Source organism: Dryobates pubescens, chromosome 14 (genome assembly GCF_014839835.1).
Source record: "Dryobates pubescens isolate bDryPub1 chromosome 14, bDryPub1.pri, whole genome shotgun sequence".
NCBI classification, from domain to species: domain Eukaryota; kingdom Metazoa; phylum Chordata; class Aves; order Piciformes; family Picidae; genus Dryobates; species Dryobates pubescens.
In genome coordinates, this window is record NC_071625.1 from 7,846,256 (window position 1) to 7,866,487 (window position 20,232).

At 43.7% G+C, this 20,232-nt stretch overlaps 1 protein-coding gene across 2 annotated transcripts in view; it reads left to right on the forward strand.

Annotated features, from left to right (window-relative positions):
- The window catches only part of PAG1 (phosphoprotein membrane anchor with glycosphingolipid microdomains 1), an 81,140-nt gene extending 79,067 nt beyond the window's left edge, over positions 1–2,073 (forward strand). For both annotated transcript variants that reach the window (XM_054167484.1, XM_009905759.2), the window contains one exon: positions 1,274–2,073. In XM_054167484.1, the coding sequence (XP_054023459.1) occupies positions 1,274–1,618 (345 nt within the window). In that variant the 3' untranslated portion in view covers positions 1,619–2,073. The remainder of the gene's footprint in view (positions 1–1,273) is intronic.
- Positions 2,074–20,232: the final 18,159 nt, after the last annotated feature.

Below are 20,232 nucleotides of genomic sequence, written 5' to 3' on the forward strand. Positions count from 1 at the left end.
TGTAATTTAGTGCTGGAAAAGGTTGGAGTGCTGATGAGCAGGAAAGCCATTTTTTGTTTGTTTGCCTGAGATTAGTAAAGACTCAGAAGCATTGCTGTTGGCAATGGGATGTCTCTCTTTATAAATTAGAAAGGTAAATACATAAAGAATTAACAGAAGCAATCTGCTTCATCTGCATCACTCAGTGTTGTTTACTGGTAATGGACATTGTCATCCCAATCTGTTTCAGCTGGATTGATACAAGCCCAGAGTGGCCTTGCTTGGGAGAGACTTGAACTGTAACATCAGAGCTAGGTTGCAGCTGTGATATTAGGTATCAGCAGTGGGGTGAATTTCAGCTGTTTGCCCTGAGCAGGGGAGATTATCCACTTGGACTGGAAGAGGAAATCAAGAGTGTCTCCATGCACATGGTGCCAGCCTTGGAGAGCCAGGAGTGGAAGCTCATGTGTGGATGTGGGCATCTCCTTCACCTCTTCATTAAGAGCCACCTTTGTGCACTTGTTAAGCATAAAACCTTCTCAGCTTGGAGTAAGACTCCAGCTCCCTCCCTTGTGTTTATAGTAGCTGAGAGGCTTCAGTGTCTAGTTTTTAAGTTCTGATATGCAGTGTCTGAGAGGCAGCTCCTCTTTGCAGGCAGAGGTTTAGTCAACAGAACAGACCTTGTGTATCAAGGCCAGCATTCTTTGTTCTTTTCTGTGTAGGTAATTTGTCTCTTTAGTTTTAATGTTCTGTTAACATGACTTGGTGCCTCCTTGGTCCTGCTTATAAACATACCAAGTAAATACTCTCCTGTCAAGGTGCCTCTAAAAGCAGAAAAGTAGCTGCTACCATTAGAGGTAATTTTAAAAACCCCAAGGATCAGAAAGCATCCTTCTCTTACCTTACAGCAGCTAAACCCCATCATTCCTTTGATGCCTGTCTTCCCATTACGCCCAAGCTTGCTGCAGGACCACAGCAAAACTTGCAAGAGGTCCTTTTCACAAAGTCATTTGTCCCAGGTCTAATTTGCTTGCAGGGGATTTATGTTCAAAGAATTTTGGCATTGATAAACTCCCTTTATACAACATTCCTGTCTGAAAGAAAATCAGTCTTTAAATGCATGCCAAAAAATAAAGCATGTGTAAGAAATCCTTTCTTTCCTTAAGAAAGGATACGGTTTCCTTGGAAGATCCTGTCTTGTCTCAAGTAACCAACATCCCTGTGGTGGTGGGAGGGGGTATGAACAGGGGTTTATGCCCCACTGAAATCCTCATTGGGTGTTTCCTTTTCCTAGATCTCAGCCATGTACTCATCAGTCAGTAAACCAGGACAGGCCATCAAGGCACTGGATTCTCCTTACACCTGTATTCAAGAAATCGCATCCCAGAGGTCCCCATCTGTTTGCAGTGGCCTCTATGCAAGTGTGAAGGACTTTGAAAACACCCTGAATACTACCACTGTGCCTCAGTCAACAGACAGACCAAACGGGGAGCTGGAGCCTGACTACGAAGCTATCCAGTCAGTGAGCCAAGAAGAAGACAGAACCTTGTCTGTGCCTAACACAAACCACACAGCTCTTTCAGGAGAGAATGACTACGAGAGCATAGGGGACTTGCACAGGGATTTCACCAGACTTTAACTACTCCAGCAGGCAGATTTCTCCACTGGTATTTTCACAGGAATGCATGGAATGTGGAGAAGGAAGTACTTCTCTTGGGGAACGAAGCTAAATAGTTGTGAAGCAGCAGCATACATTTCAGTCAGGGTGTGATACCCACGAGGTGATGCTGGGTGGTGGACGGAAGCTCATGGGAAGGGCTACATCAGGTCAGGTTGGTGGCCAGGACAACGTAAAGGCTCCTTTCTTGTTAGCTCCAAGACGACCAGAGTTTGGGAGGAAGTGTCCTGCTTGTCATCCCCATCCGACTACATACCAAAAAACCTGCCTTTGCAGAAAGCTAACTTTTCATTTACAGAGAGTATTTTGTGTTCTTTGCTTCCAAGTGTGTTTCAAGCATCTTTTTGCATTCCAGTTGAGCAAATCAGAGATCACTGTACCTCAACTCAGACTTACTTGGCAGAGCTGGGGAAGCTGTGCTCTCACTTTGGTGTCTTCAGGGGAACGCTGTCCACGTTCATCGCAACTAAAGTGCAATCAGCAGCACTTCACAAGGGACTTACTCCAGATGTGTTTGAATAAATTCTGTTGCCTTTTTCTTTTCTTTTCTTTTCTTTTCCTTTTTATTCATGTCAAGGGCTGCAAAATGTGACTGGCAATATTTGAGATGTGTACTGGTACGTGTAGGGGTTTTGTTGGGTCATTTGTCAAACACCACTTTCAAATGGCACCCTGAGCATTCTTCCTCTGTCCCTGTCATGTGCACACACAGACACACTCCAGACAATTGTCACGTGGCAAGGAGTTGTTAAAGTGAATGGATTTGTGTAATGCTTAGTATGACCTTAATAGTATTGAGTCATTTTTGGAAGAATTTTTCTCCTTTTTTTTTAAAGACTTTAAATATTTTAATGTTTGTCTAGTTTACTATATAGGAAAATCTATGTACTCTGTTGAGTAGATGGTATTTTTTGTTTTGACAATGTTTTTTCATTTTATTTTCCCTTTTTGTTCCACCCTCTTTTTTTCTAGTTCAGAAGTATGTACGTGAAGCGTCGTCATTTTTCTGTTGTTCTCTTCTTGAGCAGGGATGTGGAATATGCCTTGCTGTTTTGAAGCTCAAAGTAATGGAGTCTGTGTAAAAGAACACTGTCAAAGAGCAAAAGGGAGGCAGAAGAGAGAGTGGGATTTGATGTGGGATAGCCACCAGTCCTCCTTGTTCCTCAGCTAAAAGGAGCAGGAGGGTGACCAAGAACTTCACGGAGCTCTGATAAGCAGTTTGGAAGCCACTGGCTTCCCAAAGGTACCAACTTATTCTGTTAGTATTAAAAACAAAGTACAGTGCTTGGGTGAAATAAGTAGGTACTGGGTTGGTACTTCTGTTTTCTTCAAGAAGAGCAGAGTGAGTGGTACACTAGGACAAGATTAGTCCAAGAGCAGAGAGCTGTCCCTGCACGATGCATGTTTTCCGCTCAGATATGTGCCCACAGGTGCACACAGCCCCATGTGTGTAAGCACACACGTGTGATGGGGACACAGGTATCAATCATAGTCCAAACCTGCTAACAGTCACATACACTCACAGGTGTAGTATCTGGCATGTGCTTGAAGACTATAGTGCATCTTCAGTTTGAAAAAAACAGCGCACAAACTGAGGTTGGCTTTACTCCAAAGTAGCCTGAACAGGTTTCGTTTCAGCTCAGTTGGTGCTGGGTTTTGATATACCAGATTTGAGTCCTTCTCAACACTACTTGGTAGTATAAAGAGCAGACACAGACCTGGTGACACACATGGAGTAGAAATAACTTCATAACCAAAAGAGGTGTGCTGATCCATGAGCTTTGCCTGTAAGTAGAATAGCTCTGAGGAGCAGCGCAAGTGTGCAGTCAGACTCTGCCTACAGGGCGATTCATGGATCCTGGCCTCATGCCACAGGGCAGCACACTTGATCTATGACTCTCTTCCTTTTGAGGAGAAGCAGTTCAGACCAGTCTACATCCATCTTGTTCTTGACTGTGCTGCCATTCTCCCAGAGCTGCAGCAAACTCTTTGCTTCCACTTCCTTGCAGTGCTTTTTAAAGCCGACTTCAGTCTTCCTTAGAGTTTTTTCCTCAAGAAAAGTTTCTATTTCTGTTCCCTTGAATGTGAATTCATGAAGTTCGCCTTTGACTGTTCTCTGCTTCTACTTCACACTGTTTAAGGCCAAAGATAAGATGCACCATCTTTCAGAAGATCTGTTGTGCTAAGTCTGGAGAATTTCTGAAGTCTTTAACTACGTTTGCTGTTTGAAGTACATGTTTGCTGTCTGATCCTTGCTCAGGGGTACAGGTTTATATATGTAGTCCTCAGTCTGACTCCTGCACCTTAGTAGCAGGCATACCTCAGCTCCTGCAATTCCCAGATACAACTCAAGGTGTAGTTATCCCTTAAGGATTGTCTTAGTCCTTATGTGGAGAACTGCTTTTAGAGAAAGTGTAGCAACATGAGGTTTGTCAGGTTCACCAGGTTCAAGTTTCAAGATAAGAGATAATGCCAGTTAACAATAGGAAAGAATAGCAATGAAGTCGACTGTGAAATTTTAAAGTGCAAAAGAAGAAAATCAAACATTCCTCTATAAGTGCCCCCATCAAGATCAGCAAGTCAGAGGAAGGGTGAGAGCTGCCTCCTCCTTCTTTGTGGTCTTTCAGAGCAGGATCAGGAGTGCTGATTTGGAGGAAGGGATGTGAAGCTCATTTCCTTCCTGTCTTTCCCCCTGTTCTTGAGACCTCCAGCTTTCCCTTTCCCATAATGAAATCCCCTTCTCCCTTTCATTTGCTTTGGTTCTTAAACTGCCTCGTGCAGCCTTGCAGTGGGAGCTGGTATTACATCTACAGTCCTGTGGAGTTGGCATATTCCTTCCCATTTAAATGCCTCTTGGGCTGTTCACAACCTTTCATCATCCAACAGACCCTCAGCCTGGTGGAGAAGGAGCTCAGATTTTGGATTACTGCTTGTGGGACATATACCTGCCCTCAGCTGTTGAGCCCTCATGCACATTGGACTCTTGAGAGCTGCAAAGAGGACTTGTCCCCCTGTACAAGGATGCATGGGGGAGTCCATAACCCCCTACAATCTCCATTATATAGTCTAATGCTAAGGGAAAAGGCTTGGGAATACAGTCCAGGTATCTTCAGTGAATAATTACATCTCTTGACAAAGAAGCAAGCTTCTGTTTTAGTTCCCTCTTTTGAGAAGTAAGATCTGTTCCTTTACAGCTATTGCTCATGTTTCCTTTTCATTAATATGTTGAATAGATTATTCCAGCAGTAACTCCCAAACAGATCAATCTGACTGCAAACAAAAGGGAGTTTCTTCTTCTTGTCTCTTCGTTGCTATTTTTCCTCCTTCAGCATATCCCTAAAAAACATCAAAACAACATCAACATCAAAAATGAAGTAGTTGTTACCTGGTGATATTTCTGGGGAAGCTTCAGAGTCTGTTTCTTTGCCTCCATTTATTGGCACAACTCTATAATAAGATCTCACATCACCTTGCCACAGTACGGCCAAGATGAGCTGTTACGTGTGTACAACTGCACTAGTGAAAAGCTCTTTTCTGATTTCCTTCTGGGTTGAAATAGGAAATGCAGTTTGATAGTCTCTTCCATGCATCTGTCTCTCCTGTGGCAGCTGTTCTCACCACATACCTAAACCATACCCCACGCATAAACCAGTCGCCGCTTTCTGCCATGATGATTGCAGAATCGCTTTCTGTGCAGATACCTGTAGCACAGGCATGTACCTAAATGCCACAATTAGAACAGTTACAGTGCCTTTTTTGCTAAGCAGCTAGTACTTCCATGCTCTTTTCCATGCTGTGTTTAACTGCAAAGTACAAAGGGACAACCCCAACGTTTACTTGTCTAAGTTGGAGGCAGCTTTATAGAGCCACGTTAAGTGTATTGGACCTCAACAAGCCCTACAGTAGCAATAGTCTCTCACAAACATCCTCTAAAAAGCCCAGTAATGTAGCTGTGATGACTAAGCTTTGCAATAAGAATTATCAGTCTTCTTTTGAAGAATCTAAGTTTTAAAATGGTGAGCATTCAAGGAGGTGCTGGTCTTTGTCCATGTCAGCTGTGAACTATTAGTTGCTTGCTTACATGTAGCAGGATTCATGGGGTGAGGGAGAAATAGCCCTGGGGATTCATACTCATGAGTCGCCCAGAACCAGACCCATCCCCACAGTAGCAACTGGCTGAGGACCAACTGCCTTGTTCTCTAAGCCCTTGTCTCTTGTGCCTTCAGGGAATCCATCCTGCAGGGACTCTTCTGGGCTGTATGCTTCTCTGTGGCTCCTTGAACAGCTCCTGTCCGCTGTCTTGATTGCAATTCTGTATATGCGGTGCTCTCTCTTCACCCTTTCAATGGTGCTTTCACAAGATGCTGGATCAGTTGTGTCAATGTGCTTTCTGACAGCTAGCATGTAAAGCTGTGACACAGAGCGCTCTCTCTTGTACTGTCTGCTTCCCAGCACTCTGCGTGGCTGTGTTCCTCTGACTACAGAAGTGCTGCCCTGTCTCTTGGTCATCCCACACACACAACCAGAATGAAGTAACATGCACAAGCCTAGCCTGGCCCTCAGGTGTTTGAAAGCAGCCATCCAGGCCAAGTGCCTGGGCTTGAGGGCAGTTTGAGACATGGCTCTCATCTGTGCAATGTGGGATTGGAACATCCCAGAACTCAGCTCATGGACTTTTTTCTGTCTCCTATTGTGCATATGCATTTGTTTGCAATGTGACTAAGAAATCTGCTTCTGCAGCAAACACTTGAATTTGGGCCACATTCCAAAGAGGGACTTTTGTTGTTAGGCAAATTACATTTTTTTTTCAGACTAGTGTTATTTATTTAGTTTGGAAGATGCCTGAATAAGGCTGTTAGGTGCCTCACAAGTAACTCGCTCTGTGTAGCCTACTGCAAAACAGGAGAATGCAGAAAGCTGCTCAGCTTGACAGATGCTCCTGTGGTAGTTTGCTGAAGACTTTCAAGGGCAGGTTCTCTTCCTGGGAGCAGGCAGCATAGTTGCTATTGATATGATTCCATACCCTGGTGCTGAATTCAATATGTAGCATATCTTTTTGAATGGTCTTGGCTGCAGACATCGATAGTGCAGATCTCAACCTCAGAAAACCCCAAAACATAAAAATCCAAACCCAGAAGTATTTCTATATCCCTTGCTAGCTAGCAATGCATGTAGAGGCTTATGCTAAAGATAAATGCTATGGATGGAACATCACAGAGAGAGGCTACTTTGTTATTTTTTTCAAGCAGAGAAAACTCCCTTTGGTTGGGTCAGTATGAAAGATCCCAGGCTTACTAAAGGTATTAAACAACAAAAGTGTTGAACAGAGTCACCGAATGGTTTGGGTTGGAAGGGACCTCTGGAAATCATCCAGTCCAACCCCACTGCCAAAGCATGTTTGCCTAGAACATGTCTAAGCAGGTTTTGAATGACTCCAGAGAAGGAGATTCCACAACCTCTCTGGGCAGCCTGGTCCAGTGCTCCAGCAGCCTCACAGCAAAGAAGTTTTTGCTGATGTTTAAGTGACAGTTAATCACCTATGCAGTAATTTTCCAGGAGTGCATGAGGGTATTGCATACACTAGACACTGTTCTTTTCCTGTGGACGACAGAAAGATGAAAGCTTGTTTGTAATACAAGGCTCCCATTGATTTATTAATAAAACTTACTTTACATGTAAGCCAGAAGTTGGCAAGAGTGTCTGCACAGTGTAGATATAGTTAAGCTAACTCTAAATGATACAGCTCAGGTGGTCGAAGCAGGATTACTAAAACAACTGAATGCTCTACATGGTCTCCACCTGCTCATGTAGCTTACTCTGACAGCCCAATTTCCATAGCAGATGCATGGATCGTTTTTGTATGACATACCCACTGCCCTGTGTCCAGATAACATAAAACTTAGAGTTCTGTCTTTGCAAGTTGTGAGGTTTTGTTTCTGGAGGTTTTCAGTTTCAAACTGGCCCGAAGGACAGTCACTACAAACACAACAGCAAAGTGCCTAAAAACAAAGATGTTTCTGTCCAGTGAAGATGCTCACTGTTACTCCACAGTAACTTGTCTGCTGTATGTGGTACTCTCCTGCCCACATTCCTAAATGCTGGCTTTCCTTTGTGGTGTTCACTTTTATTGTTACAATAGCACAGTCTGACAAAGTTTCTGTCACTGCAAAGTCATTCTCTAATTTTAATCAGCATCTGTCTGTTACAGAAGACAAGATGGGATTGTTCAGTTTAGAGGGCAGCTATGTTACTGCTTATAGTTTATGAGAATGCAACAGTCTGCTTAGGTGATTTACAAAATGTGTAAGTATCCCTGGACTTCAAAATGCTTGAGATTTTGGAACGTCCCCCATTGACTACAAGGCAATGTTACCAACTCTTGCCATTTTAATGTTGTTATGCTGGGGAAGGGATTTTAAACCTTACTACTGAAAAGACCCACCAAAACAGTGCTGATGTTTTGACTTCCTAATGTCTACAAAGAGACTTCCATTTTAACTTTAAGCATAGGTTGGATTTGGATTTACCCTCTTATTTATAGAACTGCTGCTCCACCCCATGTTCAGCTGTCACCATCTGAGTGTCTCTCTTATCCTTGATGAAATATGGCAACTGTCCAGAGGGCACAGAAACTGCATCACACCACTTCGGAATGGGACCTTTTTAATGTGCCTGTGAGATTTACGAGCCTGGACTTGAGCCAGATGTTTTGGAGAAATCACATCCTGGCCTGCAGGCTTCTGTGGAGGTCTTCACTCTCATTCAAGGCAAGAAGTTCTGTGGCTTGCAAAGGCACAACTGATGTGGAAAGATGTCTGTTAGAGGTGAACTGGTACAGCATTTATATGTATTAGTGAAAAAAACACCTAAGAGCACAAGAACCTTCTTTCTCAGATGTCTGAGGCTATTTGAGAATGGCCAGGCAGCCAGTCTTCTCAGAAGATCCTACCAGCAGACAAGTCTTTGAAGGAGCATCCGGGTCACTCTGGTGGCTCCTTAGTTTCCACAGCTGCCACCTTCATGATCTCCACCGTGGCAATGACTGCTTAGGAATGGCCCTTTGTTTCAGGGCTGTGGATACTTCAACTTAGGGGAATGTGAGTTGCTGCTCCTCAGTCTGAGCCGTCTTTCTGGATGAGTGTGTACTAAGAGCCCATGTGCAAACCTAGAGGAGGGCTTTTACTCTCAGGGCAAGATGGGGAGAGGTAAAAAGGAACAATAGCTAAGTTTCACTTGCACTTCACCCGTGTCACAGACTACCTGTTTAGAAAGGTTTCTACAGCTGAAAAGGTTACAGTTAAGGGACAAGTTGCCAATATTTTCACAGGAGATGAATGGAATTGGTTATTCTTCTCAGTATTCCCTATACACAAAGAGGCTAGGGCATGTCCTCTCTGCCCCACCACTATGCAGTTTGCTGATCATTTTTGAAGCCTCCCTATCAATAGAAATGAAATGAATAGGTACATTCTGAATACACGGGTTTGATCTATTGTAAACCCCAAGCGGGCAACGCAGATGCACTCATGCAAGACCCATGTGCAGATCTGGACTTGAACAGAAGTGTTTCAGCAAAAATACAAACCCACAACTGTGTTACTTTATTTAAACAGAATTATTTGCATGAGAGAAGGGTGCAGAACTAGGCCCTACAACAGAGTTTAGCTGCTAGGTATTTTTGTTTGTACTTTCAGTGAAATATGTTTTCTTTCTTTTCTGTTGGTGAATTGATATGACTACCATAGAAACAAGGGGAAAAAATAGTCTGGTATATGGATAATTATCTCTAATTGCTACTATTAAAGTCATGCCTCAGTAGGAGTCACTTTCAATTGGATGCTGTAGGAGCTTCAGCATAAGACTGCTTTATATGTGGAATGTGGCATACTCCAAACAGAGTGGTTGTATATTTGTAATTACAGACACCTTAGTTTCTTTTATCCATTGTTTTATAATGGGGAAAAAAATAACATTTATTACTGGGATGTTTTCCCATCAGTGTTCTCTTAACAAAATGTTCTAGCAACAAACTGTTTTCTGGCCAACCATTTGATTCTCTGGTCACTGACAGAGAACTGTAAAACATCCTCAAACTGGTAGGAGCTTCTGCAAAGAGAGGTTTTTGGAGCTGTCTCTGGCTACCTTAGTGTGGACAGAGTGCAATGTCCTGGGTAGTTCAGATCTGCAGGCAGGGAGAGCAGTTCACAGAAATGACTGTACTATATAAACCTGGAGTCAGTGCATGCAGACTTCTGAGCTGGCACTAGCTGAGGCTTGTTTGATAGATGATGGCTTTTTTTGACTTGCTACCTGTTTGAAATCAATAGTTTTATTATCACCACTGCAGACACTGAAACACTGTCGTTTTGCAGAATGTATGTTCCATAACTTGCAGCTTGACTGTAACTGCAGGACTTATCCTGCTGTTACAGCAGTTCAGAGCCAACACTAAGTTGCATTTTGTAAATTGATAAATGCCACGAAATTCCTCTCCATGTTTTGTAGTAGTGTACACAAGTTGATGTAATTTAGTCATGCCATTGTTCCAGGAATCTTCATCTGATGTTTCTAGCCAATTCAGCTTTTGGCTGCTGAAAGCACAGTAGGTGATTATGGTTATTTACTGTAAAAGTAGACAAGTGTTCTGTAAATATTTCAGGGGGGAAAAAATGCAACATGAACATATGAGGCAGTTATCTATGAGTAAGAGCATAGGTCAATACAGGTTTTATTTATGTACAGCAGCCTAATATTTACTTGTTTATATGCAGAAAAAGGCTTAAAATTCTGTACTGTATTCTCTGAAAGCTTTTAAAAGAGGCTCCACCTTTTTGTTTTTTCCCCCTGGTTAATACATTTGCAAATCACTTTTGAATCTCTTGGAAATCAATGTAAATTATGTCAAATGAGAAACATGTTACACTGCAATGAAATGAGTTTAACTGAAAGATCCTGGCAAAGCTAATTGGATTGAAGTCTATATATAAATTCAATAGCCAGACAGAATAAAACACAAATCAATAAGCTTTGTCCTTTGTTTTGTTTTGTTTTGTTTTTAACCTGTGCCTCTTAACAAATATTTCGTTCGGCCCTTCCAGTCACTTCCTCTCGTGGGTCCTAAAATCTGCATTATTTGATAGAATTCTGTTTGAGCTGGGCATGTGGTGGTGATTTCATTATCTGACAAGAACTATTTGGTTTTCTTTGTGTTACACAGCACCTTACATCTTGCAGAGCCACAAGCCTGTCAAGATTCAAGCGTGCCCACAACAGCCCCAGTTTTAAGTTGTCTCTAAAGCAGGAACACAGTGGCACTGTGCTCTTTAATGCAGGTAAGAATATTGGATTTGAGCCTTTGCAAGTTGTGCAGTGTTCAGCATTTTGAAAGGGCTGCAATCACCAGCCTTATGGATTATCTTCTGAAATTGCTGTGCCTTCTTCTTTGCTGAAGATGCTTTTTAGGTAATGTTCCCCAGCCATTTGCTGTGCTCTTCTGTCAATGGCAAGGCTCTAATTTGTGCAGGAATACTTTGAGAGCAGCCTGAAGCATGTCAGAGGCAGCTGAGTTAGGACCACAGCAGAATATGCAGCACAGGTTGTGCAGGCAAGCCTAACAGAAGGAAATGTCATTTTTTAGGCATCCTGCTGGAGCAAGGGTTCTTTGTACACTAGAGCATGAGGCTCAGATGGTACCTGGCCTGCAACGGCTTGCATTCTCCATGAGCTGCCCCTTCCTCTTTGTAATCTTTAATTACAGATAAATGAAGAGCAGTCTCACCCCTGTAATACCAAGTAGCTACTGCTGAAGTTGTTCCTGGAAAATTCACAGCACAGCCACAGATGAGTTATGCTGAGCTGGGAGGCAAAAAAATCAAGACTGGCACAGGCAAATAGGATCTGTTCACTGTCAAGGTGCTGGTAGCTCTTTAAGCTGGGTAAGTACAGTGTAATACTCAGAGGTGACAGGTAAAGTAAGGAACTTGTAAAAATGAGGACATATAGAATCATAGTATCAGTCAGGGTTGGAAGGGACCACAAGGATCATCTAGTTCCAAACCCCCTGCCATGGGCAGGGACACAGTCTCAGGCTGCGCCAGGGGAGGTTCAGGCTGGATGTTAGAAAAAAGTTCTATACAGAAAGAGTGATTGCACATTGGAATGGGCTGCCTGGGGAGGTGGTGGAGTCGCCATCACTGGAGGTTTTTAGGAGAAGACTTGACAGGGTGCTTGGTGCTGTGGGTTAGTTGCTTGGGTGGTGTTGGATTGGTGATGGGTTGGACGCGATGATCTTGAAGGTCTCTTCCAACCTGGTTTATTCTATGTATTCTATGTATTCTATGTACCTCACACTAGATCAGGCTGGCCAGAGCCTCATTCAGCCTGCAGGGATGGGGCCTCCACCACCTCCCTGGACAACCCATTCCAGGGCTTCACCACTCTCACGGTGAAGAACTTCCTCCTCACATCCAGTCTGAATCTCCCCACCTCCAGCTCCATTCCATTGCCCCTAGTCCTATCACTACCTGATAGCCTACCTGATGTTTCATCTGATAAATCATTCAGGATCAGAGAGTTTAAAAGAAGATAGCTTTTACCAAAGCTGCAAAGTATGTAATTTGATTGGTTTTTATTCTTTTTTTATGAAGTAACTGCTGAGTGTTACTCAGTGTGGGCTGTTCTGGGAATCACAAATACTAATTTATATTGTTTTTCATTCTTCATTACAAACAGCCACTATCAGCCATAAAGAAGCTCTGTTACAGTGGCTGGCTTCAGCTTTGAGGCCAACCACGCAGAAGTCTAACCGTGGCTGGCTGTAATATTGAACAGTTTGCCCAGATTCTGGCTAATCGTGTGGCTGCATGGCTGCACTTGGGAACAGAAGGTACGAGCATCTTTGTTTTCCACTGATCTTCAGCATCACTTAAAAGTAAAGCTGTAACCTAGAGGGAGCTTGGTCTGCAATCGAGAGGATCCTGCAGTGACACCTGGTGTTTGAAACAGAATTCTTCCCTCTGATATGTGCCTGTCAATCCGCTTTTAATTCAGTACACACTCACTCAAAGACTCTGCCCATGCACCCCTGTCCATGCAGCACAGCATTATATTGAATTAGCTCTGGAGTCAAGAGTGGGTTGACATTGTTTGGTAGAAAATGTATCTAACACATTTGTTTCAAAAGCCCAAAATTGCAGTGGAGTGGTCTTTCATGAAGGGCTGTTCTTCCTAGCACTCTAGCTGGCATGCTGCTTTGTCACTGCTCCTTCTCAGCTGGTCATTACACAAATGAGACTGACCTTTCAGAGCACTCACACAACTGGAATTTCCATGCAGCCTCTGTGGAAGGGCTGAGAGGCAAGAACAGAGAACTGCCAGTTTGGGCAGAAAGCAGGAATTCCATGTGAGTCATGGTACTGGGAAGCATGTTAGAGACACAACAGATGGCTGAAACAGTCCCTGCTAAAGAGCTGATTGACCAGACCTGCATATTTACAGATGTGACTGAAATGGAATGTAAATCCCATCATCAGTTAATGTAATTAAGGATGAGTAGCATAACAGAACAATAACAAAAGATTTTACAAGGAGAGGCTGAGAGACCTGGGGCTGTTTAGCCCGGAGGAAGGACCTTATCTTTGCTGATCAGTATCTCAAGTACCAAGAGGATAGAGCTGGCCTCTTTTCCATGGTGCCCAGTGATAGGACAAAGCCCTAGAGGCACAAACTAGAACCCAAGAGGTTCCATCTAAACAAAAGGAAAAACTTCTTTGCTGTGAGAGTGGCAAAGCACTGGCACAGGCTGTCTGGAAAGGTTGTGGAGTGTCCTTCTCTGAAGAGATTCCAAATCCACCTGGGCAACCTGATCAAGGCAAACCTGCTTTAGCAGAATGTTGATCTAGATGATCTCTGGAGGACTCTTCCAATCCCTACCGTTCTATCAAGATGAAGAAAATTGAAGGAAGATCTTATAGCCTTCTGTCTATTTAGACTGCTGGACAGTTTCTATCATGTCAAAGGGGTTTTGTGACCTGTTTTAAGAAACACATTCATGCTCCACATTTATGTAGCTAATCTTTGAAACATGGCAAGGATGAAACTCTAAGGCTAGCATTGTGTTTTCCCTTTGTCCCCTAAAATTCTGTAAGGGTTTGGCTAAGCTATGAAAGCCAGATTATCCTGAAGTCCTTGTTTTCCTTCTTTAGTTTTTTTTTATGGGAAGTGATGGGAGCCTGGAAAAACAAAGAAACAAACAAGACCTACAACTTTGAGCCTGAAATTTCCAAGGCTGTGCTTGTGCCTCAGGTCCTCCCTGCCTCCAGAAGAGATCTCCAACCATTTTGTTGGACTGTGAGGGACTGTGTCACCTCTCCTGTTGAATTAGGGCCATGTTACTACATCCAGCTTGTGGATTTGACACTGAAGGCCTAACCAGTAACTTCTGTTGTATGTTTGCCTTTCCTTGCCATACTTGAAGTGTTCTGTCTTCCCTAGACAGGTAAAAACCTTTGGCATGATTGGTTCCAAATCCATCAATGGCCTCCACAGGGTCTAGGACTTCAAAGGCTTTTCCCAATGCATTCCTGAGGGTTGTCTTTATTAGGTAGGTTTTGTGTGTAACTGTTGTTACACACTAGAAAGGTACTTTGGCTGTTTAATTCATGAACTGCACTCCATGTTGGGGCAGAAATAAAAAGCTTGTCGTTAATTCCCTAGCCTATGTCTGGACTCGATGAACAACAAAAGGACAAGAGGCAGTCCCCAGGGTCTATGGTCTTGGACAGTTTTAGTGCACTTAGTGTTTATACAACATCCACCCAGTAGGCAACAGCTTCTGGTCCTGGCCACTTTACAACGAGCAATATTTGTGCTGCAACGGATGCATCCCTCACTCCACAGAGCACAAAAGAAAGCATGCATCACAGAGACAATTCTGGACTAGCATGGCCATCCAGGGAGATTGCAAAGTCTTCTGTTCCTGGGAAGAAGGTGGGTACTGCAGGGCACAGGAGATGGCATTGTTTGTGCCTGATGGGGTGGAAGAGCTGGGGGGGAAGGGGTTGGGAGCAGGGTGGCAGGGGAGAAGTCAGGAGACAAAACATGACCAGGATTAATTTTCATTTCTAAGAGTCCAAAGCTGAATCTGTGATTGAAATCTCAGTCTTAAGTTCTGGCAGATATACAGGACAACAAGCATCCTCCATACAGATGTCTAAGTTCTGGGAGGTTTTTAAGCCCAAAACAGTGACTTCAGCACTCAATAGCCCTGGCAAGTGTTAAGAGAAAAGCTCTGGCATGTGTTAAGGATCTCAAAAAGAGAGGGGAGGGGGGACTGCTGCCAAAAGCTCTCCGTTTTGAACTGTGTTTCTATCTCAAACTCAGTTTCTGTTGTTGTTCACTAAAGCTGCTATTCCTAAAGGAGGCTCTTCGTTTCCAAAGACTGTCCCCTTCTTGCATTCCCACCCCTGGGTTTGTGATGGTACATTCTTAAATGAAATAATTATTGACTATGCTTCCTTACTTGAGTTTGGTTTAGGCAGTAACAAAGGCGTTTTTGGCAACTGAGCTTAATCTAGAAACCAAAAACAATGCTCAGTGTTTCTTAAAAACAAACAATGTTCTTACTGTTTATTAAGGGCATTTGGGCTTTTTTGTCCTCTGGTGCTATTTTGAGTCCTAGCATGTCTATTGTACACAGGCTGGAACGCTCACTCTGGTTGTTTACAACAATTTCCCTTGTTGCCAGGCTTTTCTTCCACGAAGCATAATTTTGTAGGCAATGTTCAAAACAAGCCACAGTGTAAATAAACTAAATATGTGTGAGAAGTGTTGGCTCAATACCCCTCAAAACGGTCTCTGGCCCTGAAACTGTCATGAGAGCATGAACAAGTCAAAAGCTCAGTAGGTACCTTCCTGGATTCAGCGTTGAGGAATTGTTTCATTTGTGCAGATCTGGAACTGAAAAGATTTCTCTGATTTTAGTGTCTTTAGGATAGGCTGTGGTGGTAACCTAGATTTCACTCTGACTCTGATGAGCTTGCTTCACTCACAGCTCCTGTTGCCACTGATTTCAGGGCTGGTGGGGACATTTTGGTTGCAGACAGTGGAAACTGCTTTTGTAAGGCAGCTGTTGCCAGTTAGCCACATCTGGGAGCTAACAGGGGCTAGAAGTGCTTTGTACCATTGTGCTTTCATGTTCTCCATGAAAGACCTATCTAGCTTGCTGGATGCACACCTTGGAGTGCCTTATGGCCACAGACAAATCGAGTAGATTGATGGCATTTTCAGATTCAGGCTGGATGTGAGGAGGAAGCTCTTCATCATGAGAGTGGTGAAGCCCTGGAATGGGTTGTCCAGGGAGGTGGTTGGGGCACCGTCCCTGGAGGTGTTTAAGACCAGGATGGACGAGGCTCTGGCCAGCCTGATCTAGTGTGGGGTGTCCCTGCCCATGGCAGGGGGGTTGGAACTAGTTGATCCTTGTGGTTCCTTCCAACGTGACTGATACTATGATACTATCAAACTCTCCTGGGAGAGCCCTAAGCCATGCAATACCTTCTATGCCTATGTCATACAGAAGTCTTTAATTACAGTCAGATGCTGTCTTTAACCATTAGCCCTTGGTCTGCCCCAGTGCACAGAATGGACAATACCCACTTAATGAGCAGCTTGTCACCATTTTATTTTGTGCTTGCTGCTTAGCATGTAGCCCCATCCTTTGTTTACCACAGGCTCCCCAAATCCTGCTATGAAAACCTAATGATTAAATCCCTTGTTGTGTGCTTCTGTTCTGCCCACCTCATTGTTTTGTGAACATTAATGGCATTTATTTCCCCAACTTTATAGCATGCTTGTCATTTGGAGAGCTTTGTACTATACAACAAAGCTGAATAGAAGAATGCTGAGAAAGATAAAAATAAGAAGGCAAGGAAAAATAGCCCATGAGAGGGCCACTTGTGAACTGCTGGATATCTTCAAGTTAGAAGGGTGTGATCTCGAAGATATCTTCATCCAGGCTATGTGAAAAGGAGAGCTACTTCATGGATGTGTTATCCTAACCAGTCACAGCTCTAATTCTTAGCTAATCATGTGCTGCACAAGGCTGACTTTGACCAAAAGAGATGCTTTGTTTAGCTCAAATTGGCATGGACTCTTGGGTTCTTGTTTGCTCATCTTGGTCCAGCTTCCTAACATAGTGCTACTCATCTCCCCAGATGCATTTCAAAAGGGAAAGAGAAATGGGATTCCTCCTCCTACTTCTTTACTACTAAGTCTAAAAAAAGAAACTTCTAAACCACAGTGAGACATTGATTTTAAGTCTAACACTGAGTCACTCTCCAATGTTTCAGTTGTAAGAGCTACCTAACTAGGAGTGGCATAACAAAAGAACTTTCTTCCTCCAGGTAGGTCTTGGTGTGGTTCAAGAACACAGTGGAACTGAGACTAATGTGCTGTGAATGCTGGTGTGCTAGACCATGAGGCTGTGTGGCAGTGGAGAGCTGCATGTGACACGCAGATTACAGACTATTTTTTACTGTCAAACTCAGCCCTTCGTTCAAATGAATATGTTGTCAGAACTCTAATTATTTCAGTTAGAAATTAGGCAGCCTGTTTAAAAAAAGGGGGGGGGGAGGGGGACTTAAAGTCTTCCTCTGTAAATTTGCGATCATTGCATTACAATTCCAAGCCAGTTGTGTAGCATTCCATAATTTAATTTACAACCTGTTTCTCTCTCCGTGGGCTCTGATTACAGAATCATCAATCACTATGCAGTATGAGCCCTGTGGTGAACCATGCTCTGGGCTTTTTTTAGCTCTGGCCCCAAAATAATGCCATTAGTTTCTTCCTCATTACCTTCTGTTCCTCATAACTGCTGACAGGCAAACTGGAAAATCTTGCCTTTTATTCAGCCATCTTGCTCTTTTCCAGCAATGGGGATTTTGGGCAGATTCAGTAAAAATCCTTCTGTCTTCATCTAGTGCTACCAAGTTGCAGGGATGGGTTTTCAACTTCTTCATTATCAACCAAATGTTCTGTGCATGCATTGGAAGCTGCTTCCATGATTATGATTCTGAATGGAATTCAAGTTTGCTCAGTGGAAACATTCCAACATGCCCAGCCCTTGTTGGTGCATGTCTGCATGCAAAACTTGTCACTTAATTACACTTTGAGGGAACAAATGCACCAAAATAAATCTCTTGCCACTGCTGGTATTTTTGGGTCAGATCAGGGTCTCAGAATCAAGGTGGCCAGAGCATAATTAGAACTCAAGGACTGGAGATTTGTACCTGGGATGGAAATGCTAAAAGATGTTTGGGCTATAATGCAACTTGTGCCAGAAGCGATGTAAATCTGTAAGGTGATACAATCCCAGAGGAGCACAGCCCAAAACAAGTATGTGGGAACACTGGAATTGGCAGGAAGAATTCAAGGTGGCTACCTGAGTAGCAAAGACCAGAGTCATGCTACAGAAAAATGCCTCTTTGAGTACAAAAATGAAAGCCCTTTTTTTAAAACGCTTTCTAATGATATGATTACAAATCCCACTGAGCAAGATTTGCCCCAACCCTGGAAACATTCAGGATCAGGTTGGATGGGGCTCTGAGCTTCCATGCTCACTGCTGAGGGGTTTAGACTATATAACCTTTCAGAGGTCCCTTCCAATCCAAGCCAATCTATGGTAAGATTTAGTACATTCCTGGGCAAGAAGTGAAATATTGCTGGGTGGCAGTTGGGACACGGCCCTTAGTGAAATCTTGCCCTAGAATTAACAGCCTTTGCTCTGCATGGATTTGGAGTACAACAGCCAAATGCTGTAAGTGAGAACAACTTCCCTGTAGAGAAAGTACCATCAAGGTCCCTAACTGGAGAATTAGATATTAAGATGATGGATGCCTCTAGCATTCCTAGATTTGACTGCATTTATTTGGGGGTTACATCATTAAAAATAAATACCCATCCATTTCTAGTATCCTTCTTTCTGAGTAACAGACGAAGTTGAGACCTGTCTAGGGCAAGAAGATAACATTGTTACATTGCTGTGGAATTAAGAAACACATTTAAAAGTGTCCTGGTGTTCCTGGACCAGAGTGCCAGGCCAGCCATGGGCTGCAGGCCATCAGCAGTTCTGAGCCAGCCAGCACAGCTGACTGCAGTTGGCTAAAGGTATGTCCCAGAACATCATCATCACACTTAGTATAAAGAGGTAAGCTTGCTGAGGAGAGGGGAGTCTCCTCTTAGAGACTCTTGCTTGGGTTCCTCCTGACCTTTTTTGTTCTCCTGAGAACTGCCTTTCTGTTTGCTGTGATTGCTGGACCTTTGCTGGGCTGAGTATAACTTTATATGCTTTGTGTTGATGCTAGGATCAGTCTGGTTATTTCATGAAATCCATTTTCATTTCAGCCTGTATAGGTAGTGCAAGCAGAGACAGGTGTCTTGGGAAGAGTACCCGCATGCTGCCCAGTTGTGTAGGGATGGGGTCAGGAAGGCACAGCTGGAACTGAACTTGGAAATGGGTGTGAAGAATAACAAGAAGGACATCTACAGGTATGTCAGCCAGAAAAGGAAGGTCAAAGGAAGCATAGCCTCCTCAGTGACCAAGACTAGCAAGCTGGTAGCACATGAGAAGGGTCAGGTATTCAACATTTCCGCTTCAGTCTTCACTGGCAACCGCTTTCCTCACAGCTCCTGAGCTGAGGGTCTGTAAGACAAGGACTTGAGGGGAGTGAGGCAAAATCCACGCTACTGTAAGAGGAAATCAAGTTCAGGACCATACACAGAATCTGGCCATATGAAAGTCCATGGGACTTGATAAGATGCATCCCAGAGTCCTGAAGGAATTGGCTAATGTAGTTGCCAAGCCACACTTGGCCCTCAACAACCCCTGCAGGCTTGGGGCTGAGTGGTTGGAAAGCTGCTGAGCATAAGGGACCTGGGAGTGTTGGCTGACAGCCAGCGGAAGATGAGACAGTGTGTGCCAAGAAGGCCAACAGCATCCTGTCTTGGATCAGGAACAGTATGGCCAGCAGGACTGGAAGTGATTGTCACCCTGTACTCTGCACTGGTGAGGCCACACCTTGAGTACTACATTCCGTTTTGGGGCCCTCACCCCAAGAAAGACATTGAGGTGCTGGGGTGGGTCCAGAGAAAGGCAATGAAGCTGGTGAAGAGTCTGGAGAACAGGGCTTGTGAGGAGCAGCTGAGGGGACTGGGGTTGTTTAGTCTGGAGATGAGGAGGCTGAGGAGAGACCTTGTTCTCTAGAACTCCCCATAAGAAGGCTGGAATGAGGTAGATGTGAGTCTCTTCTCATAAGAAACAACTGATAGAACAAGAGGAAATGGCACCAAATTACACAAGGAGAGGTTAGACATTAGAAAAAGTTTCTACACCAAAAGGGTTATCAAAGACTGGAGCAAGGAAGTGACTGAATTGCCATCCTGGGATGTGTTTACAAGCAGTCTAGGTATGATGATCAAGGATATGGTGTAGTGGTGGCCCTAGCAGAGTTATATAATGGTTAATCATCTTGAAGATGTTTTCCAACCATGGTGATTCTGTGACATCTGAAAAGTCCTGGCAG